Source organism: Macrosteles quadrilineatus, unplaced genomic scaffold (genome assembly GCF_028750875.1).
Source record: "Macrosteles quadrilineatus isolate MER2022 unplaced genomic scaffold, UCM_ALF_1.0 Scaffold_6__1_contigs__length_79288215, whole genome shotgun sequence".
Lineage (NCBI taxonomy): Eukaryota > Metazoa > Arthropoda > Insecta > Hemiptera > Cicadellidae > Macrosteles > Macrosteles quadrilineatus.
Window position 1 is genome coordinate 68891265 of NW_026542599.1, and position 11901 is coordinate 68903165.

The 11901-nt window shown below is 36.5% G+C and overlaps 1 protein-coding gene across 1 annotated transcript in view; it reads left to right on the forward strand.

Moving 5' to 3' along the window:
- Window positions 1-11202, forward strand: part of LOC128996660 (procathepsin L-like) — a 35987-nt gene extending 24785 nt beyond the window's left edge. The window contains exons 6-7 of the mRNA XM_054422090.1: window positions 2065-2230; window positions 10854-11202. Of these exons, the coding sequence (XP_054278065.1) occupies window positions 2065-2230; window positions 10854-11071 (384 nt within the window). The 3' untranslated portion in view covers window positions 11072-11202. The remainder of the gene's footprint in view (window positions 1-2064; window positions 2231-10853) is intronic.
- The last annotated feature ends 699 nt before the right edge of the window (window positions 11203-11901 follow it).

Sequence of the window (11901 nt, forward strand, 5' to 3'; positions counted from 1 at the left end):
ACAAAAAACTATTTGAGTAGAATATAATACAAGTCAGATTCTGCATTTGAAATGGCCAGTTCTAAGTCTCACTTGAATCAACATCTTTCTGGTAGTGGTAGTCTACATAGTTTTAAAATCCACGACTCCTTTTCCATCAAATTGGACCGTTAATACCCTCTAACATTTAACAAAGTGTGCCCAACTTTATAAATACGACGTAAACACAGCTTTTACTCACAGTATGGGTCAAAGATTCGTGAAATGCGACCAACTGCTGATGCGTGATTTACATGTAGGCTAAGTGACTATCTTTATTCCATACAACAAATGTAATGAAAAAAAAACAACAAATATAGGAATATACTTGAGCAAATTATCTAAATATCATAAATAGCTGCTTATTAGGTTATCAGCATTGCCCAGTTCGTATACTATTTATTTTTCAAATGCAACTCGAATTAATATAAAACATTCAGTTGGCTAAAATAATATATCGGTTTGATTAACATAAAATAGTTTATACAGGCAAACTATCAGTTCTATTTCATGTACAAAATTAAACAACCCCTAAATAAAATACAAAGATAAACAGTATTTGTTAATTATTATTTCTTTTATTGCTGACAATATTCCCGTGGCGGAGCACGGGCGGTTAACTAGTTCCTTTTAAATATGAAAAATCATAGGGTTGACTCCAGGAGCCACTGGGGCGGAGCCCGAAAGCCCACTCAGAATAAAAACTACTTAGTTTTCCTATTTAATGCCCAAAGAATTGGTGTACCGAATTTCAGCCTCCTAGGTAAATGGGATGTGGGAGAATTAGTGATGGGTGAGTGAGTGAGTGAGTCAGTGAGGGCTTTGCCTTTTATATGTATAGATACCAAGACTGGTTGGATGCATTTAGAGTAGACCTATATTTTGTCACTATTGCCTAAAGTGTTTTTCTTGACACAAGTTCTACAGTAGGGACCACGAAAAATTGCAGTTGAGGGAGGAGCCTATTTACCATTTGGTTTTGAATGTACCAATGAGAACCGTGTGATGTTGCCAAATCTAATAAAACCAGCAGATTTGAAAATATTAATTAGTGTTGTCAACGGGCGATGTGGCAACGTCGCACCAGCCTTGTCTTGTGATTGGCTGCCACCAACTGAAAACTTTCGTGGTCCCGACTTTATATAAACATTAGAAAATGCTGAAAAACTATTTTTAGCTAATGCGTTTAACTTTATTTTACGCCTTGTTTCAAAAACCGTCAAGATACTATACACACAAAGCTAAATTTCGTACCGAAAATTACTTTCGTATTATACTCATATGTATGACGTAAAACACCAAACATTAGTAATATTAATGTAACTTTTCCTACAGTCACCCGACAAAGTTGGCTTCCTTGTACTGTTTATAGTACAGAAAGCAACTAATTACTGCATATTTATACTTTGTCGTACGATTTATACTTTGGCACACATCAGGATTCTAACGAAACAACACAAAACAGCGTGGGTCTATTATGCACGTAATCCGTGTAAGCTTGGAAATAGGTTGGCAACACTGAAAGATAATAATACTATGAGCAGCTGATTGACTATTACAACAACGACTTAACCTGTCATTTCGTGTTTATTGTTTCAGTGTTTCTGAACTTTCTGGACTTTTCTTTTAAACGTTTTTAACACATTACTACGATCTTAATAAACAAGAAAATACCTTTAAAGCACATTTTTAGGCGCGTACGGCGGAAACCACTTAAAATTACAAAAACATACGGAACTATTTTCTCAAGTCGCGGAGCACATTGCTTGCCAAGGAAAAATAGCGGAGTGATACGGACCGGTGACTACTTTCTCTAGGGCACCTATTTGTGTTGCCAGCTGAACCTCTAAACGTGTTGTATAGTGTTTGAAAGAATAATTATTTATATGCTTTATAGTGACTGTAGGAAAAATATAATGTATAACACGAGTGCAAAAGGTCTTTGCTGCACTCGAGATCATTCCGACAACATTGTAAACATTGCTCTCGTGTGCAGCAAAGTGCAACTTTGCTCACTAGTTACACATATAAATATTTACTTTACAGATAAAGCAAGATTGCAGATACAATGCTAAGAACAAGGGTGCTAGTTGCTCTGGCCACGTGGATGTGTGTGGAAAGGAGAAGGCTTTAAAGCAGGCAGTGGCTAAGATTGGACCCATTTCTGTCAGCGTTGACGCCCGTTTCCCAGCCTTCCAACATTACACGGGTGGTAACGTTAATAATTATAAATACTTTTCATTGATATTCATTTGAGTTTGTACATAATGAGTTATAGAGTTATTACAGGTAATAAGTTTCTTAATCAGTACTTTACCCAAAAATAGCAGTAACAATAATACCAACACTATTGGAGTAGATCAAACTAAGTATCAAAGTTGTAATTTACTACAGATTGGACGTCAGACTACTAACATTCTAATGAGTCCGAGCTACTGTGGAAAACAGTCCTCGTAGGCCCACTTGAAAACAAACATCGGCTTTGAACTTGTCTGACCGCTCGGTTACACTAATTTTGAAACTCGATCTTAATTATTATGTTTATTAATCTTAAAAACCATGTATGTAGCCCCTGTGCTGATGGACATAATGCAAGACTGAATTAAGTACGTAATCCCGTCACTTCTCAATAAAATATGTCGATTCAGAACATATTTTGGTGTTTAAAACACTATTGTCAGCTTCAAGTACTTATGTAGAGTTGATCAGTATTTAACATCGTCAGTAGATAAATCACAGTACGAACACGAATAAATACAAAAAAAATTAAACATTTAAGAAACAGGCCTGTTCTAACAAAGTATGACCGACCACACAAGGGCCAGGTAGCAATGGACAGACTGACCACCTTATGCTTATCAATTGCGTGAGAGAGAAAGAGATATTTGGCAAGGATCAGCTGTTGTAGGATGGATGGAGTTATTGATAAGTGAATTAAAATTGGAGTGGGAACTGGTCCATCTTTATTCCTTTTCTGCAATTGTGTAGAATTTTCAAGCTGTCGTCAATATTTTCCATTGTATGATTGAATCCTATTAATGTTATGCGAAGGTGGATTTTTGTTTGTTTATGCTGGAAACTAGTCTGTGTGTGCTCTTTAAACCTTGTATAAAACTTCGTACTGTTTGGCCATCATACATACTAGAACATTAAGCGCATTTCAGTTTATAAATGCCAGTTTTACAATGTATGTCCTTTGCTGTCGTTTTTGAGGCTAATATATTTTTTAATCTGTTATTAGTGTTGAAGGTCAACTTTATGTTCTTGAATTCTTTTCCCAAGCAATCATGTCCTGAGATTAATCAACACATATGCATTTAGGTTTTTCGGCAATGTTGTCCTTAATATGTCTAGTAGTATTGTTTTTATTTTTATGTTTTTGGATTAGTCCGTCCATAATATTACTTTTAAAACCATTTGCTAAGGCTATATGTTTAATAATAGCTACTTCACGTTGGTAATGTTCATTGTTCAGTGGTACAGTCAGTAGTTTATGGACCATACCGTTGTAAACACCCATCTTTTGGGAATATGGGTTATAATAAGTAGTGTGAATTGTTTGGTCAGTAGTCGTCAGTTTGAAGAAAATTTCAAAGTTAAATCTATTGTTGTCTTAAATTAATTAATATAATTTTTGTGTTTATTTAATTGTAAAATCTAAAAGATTCAGTTTGTTGCTATCTTAAATTTTTTTAAGGGCGAATTTTAAGTTGGGCTTCAGACTATTGAAATAGTTAAGGAGTAAGATTAGCTGCCTTAAATTGCCGTTGAATAATACAGTAGTATCATCAACATATTATCATCTATAAAACAAAATCTAGCTCCTATATTTTTTTGTGCTTGACATGATGTATTTATTTTCTAAGTGATTTAGATAAATGTAGGATATAATGCCTGCTAAGGGAGAACCCATAGCCAATCCGTCAGTTTGGTGATACATTTTACTATCAAATAAGAAATAGTTTTGCTTTAATACCTCCTTAAGTACTGTAATAACAAAAACTCATTGATTGCGTAAGTTGGTAGGCAGGGGCTCTTTAGATGGTCATGCACTTTATTGTCTCTTCGACAGGAACATTTGTGTAAATATTCACAATATCAAAAGAAGCTACTGTGTGGTGTGTCTTTACCTCAATATTTGCCATGTTTTTACTTAGTTCAAAAGAGTTTTTGAGGCTTTAACTACTCTCAAGGTTAACTAGGGACACTAAAAAAGTTTCCAAATGCTTGGCTACTTTGAAAGTGGGTTTAATATAGAGGGTTTAATATTAATAAAGACTCACCAAACTGTACCTTCTTTTGATATTGTGAAAGTATAAAAACAATATTCCTAGACATATGAAGGACCACATTGCCGGAAAATCTAAATATTAGGCAAAACTTAGAGCAATCATGTATGGTCTGAGAATAATCAACGCATAGTTGATTATTCTCAGACCATACATGATTGCTTAGGGAAAGAATTAAAGAAAAATAACATAAAGTTGACCTTCAATACTAACAACAGATTAAAAAATATATTAGGCTCAAAACCGACCGCAAAGGACATACATTGTAAAACTGGCATTTATAAACTGAAATGTGCTGAATGTTCTAGTATATATGTTGACCAAACAGGACGAAGTTTCAAAACAAGGTTTAAAGAGCACTGGCCAGTTTACAGCATAACCAAACAAAAATCCACCGTCGCACAACATTTAATAGACTCCAATCATACTATGGGAAATATTGACGACAGCTTGGAAATTCAACACATTTGCAAAAAAGCGAAAAAGGCCGACACTCTAGAGGAGTATGAAAAATACAAAAGTTTTAACAACGTTAGTACCTGTGGGACCATATTAAACGAAAAACTGCAGTTCAGTTCCTACTCCATTTTTAATTCACTTATCAATAGCTCCGTCCATCTTACAACAGCTGATCCTTTTCCAAAATTCCTTTCTCTCACACACAATTAATAAACATAAGCTGGTCTTGTCTGGCCCTTGTGTGGTCGGTCATACTTTGTTACAACAGGCCTGTTTCCTAAATGTTTAATTACTTTATGTATTTATTCGAGTTCGTTCAATGTTTATCTTCTGACGATGTTAACTACTGATCAACTATACATATGTACCTGAAGCTGACGATGGTGTTTTAACACCGAAACATACAACAACACCGAAACAGATACATTTTCTAAAAAAAGCTTATGCTGCTCCAACAAAGAATAAGACAGGGTTAGTAGTTACAGAAGCCATTAAACCCATTCTACTAAAGGGGGTTAGAAACATTCAATCTGACAATGGAAAATATTTTTTTACTTATATCTTGAAAACTTTTTGAGATATGGCAAAATGGTTAAAAGTCCAGCATTAAATATATCTTAACTTTAATAGATACATTTTCTAAAAAAGCTCATGCTGCTCCACCAAAGAATAAGACAGGGTTAGTAGTTACAGAAGCCATTAAAACCATTCTACCAAAGGGGGTTAAAAAACATTCAATCTGACAATGGAAAATAATTTTTTAATCAATATTTCAGCAAACTAAATATTAATCTCTATCACACTTTTTCTACAACTAAGACTACAATTGTAGAGAGGTTTCAGAGAACCTTAAAGAATTGGTTATTAAATTCGAAAATCGAGTTAATTCGAAAATATAATAATAAGGTGCATAGATCTATAGGAATAAAGCCTAACCAAGTGAGTATTAAGAATAGTAAATATGTGCATGAGAGGTTGACTTCTAAAGTAGTGCAAGTTAAAAAGCCAAGATATAAGGTAGGTGATAGCATAAGCATTTCCAAGAATAAACATGTTTTTAGTAAAGGATATACCCCGAATTCAACAGGGGAGCTATTTATAATAGCAGAAGTTAAGAATACAAAGCCTGTGACTTGTATCTTGAAAGATGAAAAAGGTAATATAATCAGAGGAGGATTCTATACAGAGGAGTTGTTAAAGACATGTATTTGGTAGAGAAGATAATTAGGAGAAAGGGTGATTTATTGTATGTCAAATGGCTTGGGTTACCAAGTAGCCAGAACTCATGGATTTCCGCAAAAGATACCATTTCACAGCCCGCCACTAGAGGCAAGAAGCAGGAGCCCGACCATCGATCGGGAGCATGCCTGCGCCATGAGCCGGGAGCGCGCCCGAGTTCGCGTACAAACCTCGCCCGATTTTGAGAATATACATGTGAATGGATGTGGAATTCAAATAGTAATGGAGTTGTACAATGGTATTGAACATTTATATAGGCTTGTATAGGCCGAGAGCTGGATTTTTTAAAAAGTGGCTAAAAATGATCCCCATGTTATTCTTATGGGAAAAACGTGCCTAAAGTGAGGTAAAACCGCCATATTGCCACTACTAGTGCAACAGTAAATGCAATCGTCGGTTCCACAAAATTGTATCTCCATGTCTACAGCTACCTATAATACGTAAGTAAACGATGTCAGTAAGCCATGGTTCTGTAGCAGAGTCAATTGCGACATGGGTGTTTCTCCCGTTAACAGAAAATTAGATGTAATCCTAGATAAAATTTCTACCCTAGCAGCCAAAAATTAACTGAAGATTGTAACTTATGGCATCGAGACCATACAAATGAATTAAAAAATGTGTCCACCAAAATTAAAAAAAAAATTGAGTCCCGTCTTACCATCGTTGAAGCTACCAAAACGTAAAGATACGCATTCTGCAACTGAGTCACACTCTACTGATGAAACTTTGTCCGAGCTCAAGGAGCGTCAAAGATGAAGCAAAAACGTCATCGTCTTCGAACTCAAAGAGGCCGCAAAAGATGCAAAAGGTGATGTAGCAAAATCCCACGACGCAAACCTAATTCAGAGTCTTTTGCTAAGCACTAAATCCGATATTCCTCTCTAAAAAAAATCACAAAAAAGATTTAAGGGCAGCCATAACTCCGCACATTATCACCAGTTCGCTCGTCTGAGAGATATGTGTCGTAACCTATGAACAGCATGCTACCAGGAATATTTATCAAATTTTGAGAACAACATCTCCTCCAATCCCCGGGTTTTTGGGGTTATATGAAAGAAGAGAACCCCAAATTTTTGGGTTATATGGGGTTGTATGAGAGAAGGGTTTTTAGGTGCTAAGAAGAAGTCACTGACCATCCCTTAACTGATTCACCTAAACGTCAGACAGGCAAGAGGTGCTGAGGACAAATGCAATCTCTTCTCATCTTATCTCAGCTCAGTATTCTCTCCCGCATCCACGATTGTACCCGACAATACCTTTCCTGTCTTCGACTGATTTGGTTCCATCAGGGTGATTGAAAACTACGCAAAGCAAAAACTCCAAGTACTGTTAGTAAATATTGGGTCTAAGAGATCTGGAGAGTTTACTCAATCTTCTGGCGTCCCTAAGGGCTCCATATTAGGCCCATGAATGTTTAACATCTTTATCAATGATCTTGTAGACGCTGTGGAAACTAATGCTCTATTGTTTGCCGATGATCTAAAAATCTTCACCGAAATTTCCCCAGTAGAAGACTGCCACATGGTGCAAAAAGCCTGGATGGAATCAGTCGATGGTGCTGTGATGATTTCTAATATCCGTCATATTACACTTTGATCAGCTGTCCTGGTTACTAGGCAAATTTAACTAGTTTATTTGTGTTATTCTGTAATATTGGTTTTTACTCAAATAAAGCCTTAGAATTTGTAAAAGGTTTATTCATTATCTCAACAATTTATTTGAGTGAAAACAAATCAAATGGAGAAAATACTGAAACCAAAACTTCTAGATATCAATCCGGATTCTCCAACTGCAAAAAAAGAATTTTTTCACTGGATATAGACTTTCCAAAACTTTGTTGACATTGCTAAAGTCTCAAATGAAGATGTTTTTAAAGTACTTATCAATGCTGTGTCTTATAAGACATTTGAATTCATTGAAGAATGTTCAACATACGAAGCAGCTATCAAGACATTAAAAGAGATATATTGCAAAGCTATTAACGTAATTTTTGCAAGACACAAACTAGCTACGAGAAAACAGAATTCAAATGAAAACATTCAACAATATGTCCAAGCTTTGAAATAATTAAGCAAAGACTGTGAATTCAAATCTGTAACTTCAGAACAAAACCGATAAGATTACATACGAGATGCATTTATAAATAAATGGTTTACTATCTGCTGACATTCGACAACGGCTTGAGCCGACCCCTCGCACCGTCCCCAGACGAGCAACTAGTGGAAGCATGCCCCCCCATAGTGACAGTGCGAGTGGTCGCCCCACATCCCTAACTAAAATGTGAAAGGCCGTGGGTGAACAACAAACAAACAAATTGTGAACTAAGCCTATAATGTATCAAAAATTCAACAAAAACAATCAACAAAACAAGGTAACCATCCAAAGAATTTACTTTTAAATAATCTCTTTTCTTAAATATTTAAATAAAAAGAATTTATGTCTATCCCTCTGAACTTACATAATACTTTCTGGTAACTGGGAAAAAGTTAGGCCTAACAATTAAAGGATGGTAACTGATCAGTTTTAAACTTTAAATAGATTAACAATAAATAAATAATAAAAATACTATAAAGATAAATAACGGTGTAATAACTATTTTTGATAAATAGCTAGCCTATAGTGATAAATCATTTTGGGGCCCCCTTTTTAAATAGGAATCTTTAAAAATTTTAATCAGTCCAAAACACTTGCGGTTCTTGGCGGCACAATACACAGTAGTCCTTGTTGGTGGCAAGCGGTGGTGGTAGAAGGCGGATGGTGGCCTAATGGTCCCCGGAGAAGCTGGGCCATTGGCAGCCCGAGGAGGAAGAAGATGGTATGTTCCCCCGGGCGACCCTCTCCGAAGACAGCAGCAGAACCAAGCCTCCCATCCGGGACCTCATCTTACGACTGGCACGCTCTTAAACCATGTTCAAATTTAGCTGGCGTAGAAATAAATTAATTGTCTGAAGTGAAAAAAATTGCCTTCAGAAAACGACAAAGTTTGACAGGTTAAAATGACAGTCGCTCGCCTTCTGCCGAAAACCTGGAGTCTGCAGGTCTGCAGCCAGACCCAAACCGACCGAGTTCCGGCGCAAGGCCAGCACTCGCACTAAAAAAAAAAAAAAAAAAAAAAAAAAAAAAAAAAAAACACTGAGGCGTGACATTGGTGGGACGCTTGGTGGACAAGTCACGGCTCAGGCTCTTGGAAAACAAACAATTAGAACTTCAAGATACTATTAATTAATCTCTGGCTCTAGAAATGGCTTATGATAAATACATAAATCATTCTACTAGTGAAGTACTAAATGTAATTCCTAAGGCTAGTCAGAGTATTAAGGAGGAAGAAAATGTAATTCAGTCAGAAACTTCAAAAATGTTAGCTGCTGCACAGTCTAGGTGCTTCTTCTGTGACCATCAGTATCATCCACGTTCCGTATGTCCAGAAAAAGATTTCACTTGCCATTGTTGTGGTAAAAAAGGTCACTTCTCAAAGGTATGTAAATCCAAAGCTATCAACAGAGATTTTAGTCAAAACAATAAAGTTTCCGCTTTTTCAGATTCGTCTGAAAATACCACAGCTAATATTACTGCCGCTGGACCTGCTTGCTTGTCAAAAGCTGTCGTCTCAGCCAGAGTAAATGGTAGACATGCTAACTCTTTAATAATTGATACTGGTAGTTCTGATAGCTACATAAACCATGATTTTGTTTTAAAACACGGAATTAAAGTACAGTAATACCTGGAAGTGGACAGGTTTCTATGGCTAAAACAACTTTAACATCTAAAGTATTAGGCTACGTATTAGTAGACTTACATATTCAAGGTCATACGTACAATGGTTTTAAGTTGTCAATTTTGCCTCAGTTATGTGCAGATGTATTACTCGGCCATGATCTCATGAAGTATCACTCTCATGTTGTCGTATCTTTTGGAGGACCTAGACCACCACTTTCTATATGTAGCTTACTATCGGCTGATGTATCTCCAAAATTGTTCAGTAATTGTAGTTCCTAATATACGACCCATTGCCACTAAGACTCGAAGATTTTCATATCAGCTGCATCAGTAACAACATACAGATTACCCCTGAAAAGTGTTTAAGTGTGTCCTTTCATCGCAGCAAGCATCCCCTCTTGAAATCTTACTCAATTTCACATGTTCATATCCCAATAGTTACTGGAATAAAGGATCTGGGCGTTTTCTTCCATCACGACATGGGCCTCTCCAACCACGTTGATGGGATTTGTAAACAGGACAACAAGATGTCGAGCTTCATCTCAAGATATACCCTTGGGATTAACAACCCTGATGCTCTAAGAACGCTATACTGTGCTATGGTGGGACAGCTTGTAGATTACGCCAGTCCCGTGTGGTTACCCTATAGGTAGCATTTGTGAAAAAGGCAGGCTTGAAGCATTGCAGAACACGTTTCATCCGCTTAGCGGGAGTTCGCAATGGCTTCAACTACGCAGATGTCCTTGTCAATTTTCTCTCTTCTGCACTGCAGCTTGTATTTCTTGCGGTGCGCCAAGACATAGACGACTTCATGCCGAGTGTGTTGTGAGGAGAATCACTCTACCGTGTACAGAGCCTTGCCGCTGGTTATATATAGCATTGTAGTAAGTATGAGACTTATTTGTAGTCTGTATGATGCAACCTGTCACCTCAACCTCTAGTACGTGGGATCTGGGGTCTACCAGTTCCAGGTAGACAAATGGTCAGGAGACAGGTTCCATCAAACGGACTATAACAGTGGCTGTGGAATTGGGTTGTATCATGAAGACTACGATTATAACTCCTTGCTAGCTTCTAAAACACAGAATATACAAAGTTGAATATGTTAAATGTGTAATATTGTGGTTCCAGGACTGCTCCATGATCCTAATTGCACCACCTATCATATGTCCCACGATGTGTTGGCTGTTGGGTACGGAACTGACAAACAGGGAAGAGACTACTGGTTGGTAAAGAACTCCTGGGGGACCAAATGGGGATTGAATGGATACTTGATTATGCCCAGGAACTACAAGCACCACATGGGCATGTGTGGTATTGCCACCCACGCCATCTACCCTAAAGTCTAGACCCTCAATTCAAGATAACCAATGGCCAGTCACCCAACAGTCTAGACCATCACTTTATCATGGCTACCTTAACATCTTTACTTTGTTAATAATAAGTTAAGTATAACTTATTAGTAAAGTGTAATTTCTAATTGGATGCATACATTTTACCCTACATTCCAATACTACACATCTCATATGAACAGGCTTATGTCAAAAACCATTTGATCAACCATATTACAAAACTAAAATATTATTAAGATTATTTTTAGTTTTTGAATACGATGACTAAATACAACTTAGTCAACTTTTTCTGCTGTTCTGTCGTATGAATTCTTTGCCACTGTTATATACAGTTTCTTCTTGAGCTTAGAAGTGTAACAAACTAATTATTAAACTATATTATTCTGATGCCGTGTGTAAATCTTACGTTATCTGACGTCTAGCGTTATTAGCTCATGTTATTTGTATTCAGTCTTAACTAAGACACGTTGCTTGAAATCGAGCAAAACTGAAACTTGTATGTAAAAAATAAACAAAAAACATAAACAGTAAGACCTTAATCAAAGAGTCGCTCTAAAATAATTTATATGACTGATTATAGAAATATAAAAATATTATGATGTAAAAAATATAAAAGTAATCTACAATATTTAAATGTACATTCACTCTCATACTTGTTTGGTTACCTATCTCTTATATATAGTAGGCGGGTGCACTCTATGAGCACGTAGATGATAACCACACCCTGTAAAGTGAGCTTTTGACCTAATGTAGCTAAATTCCTCTCTTGACGCCAACCATCGCTACTCTTATTCTAGCATTGTTAAATTATTTCTTTGATGTGTTCT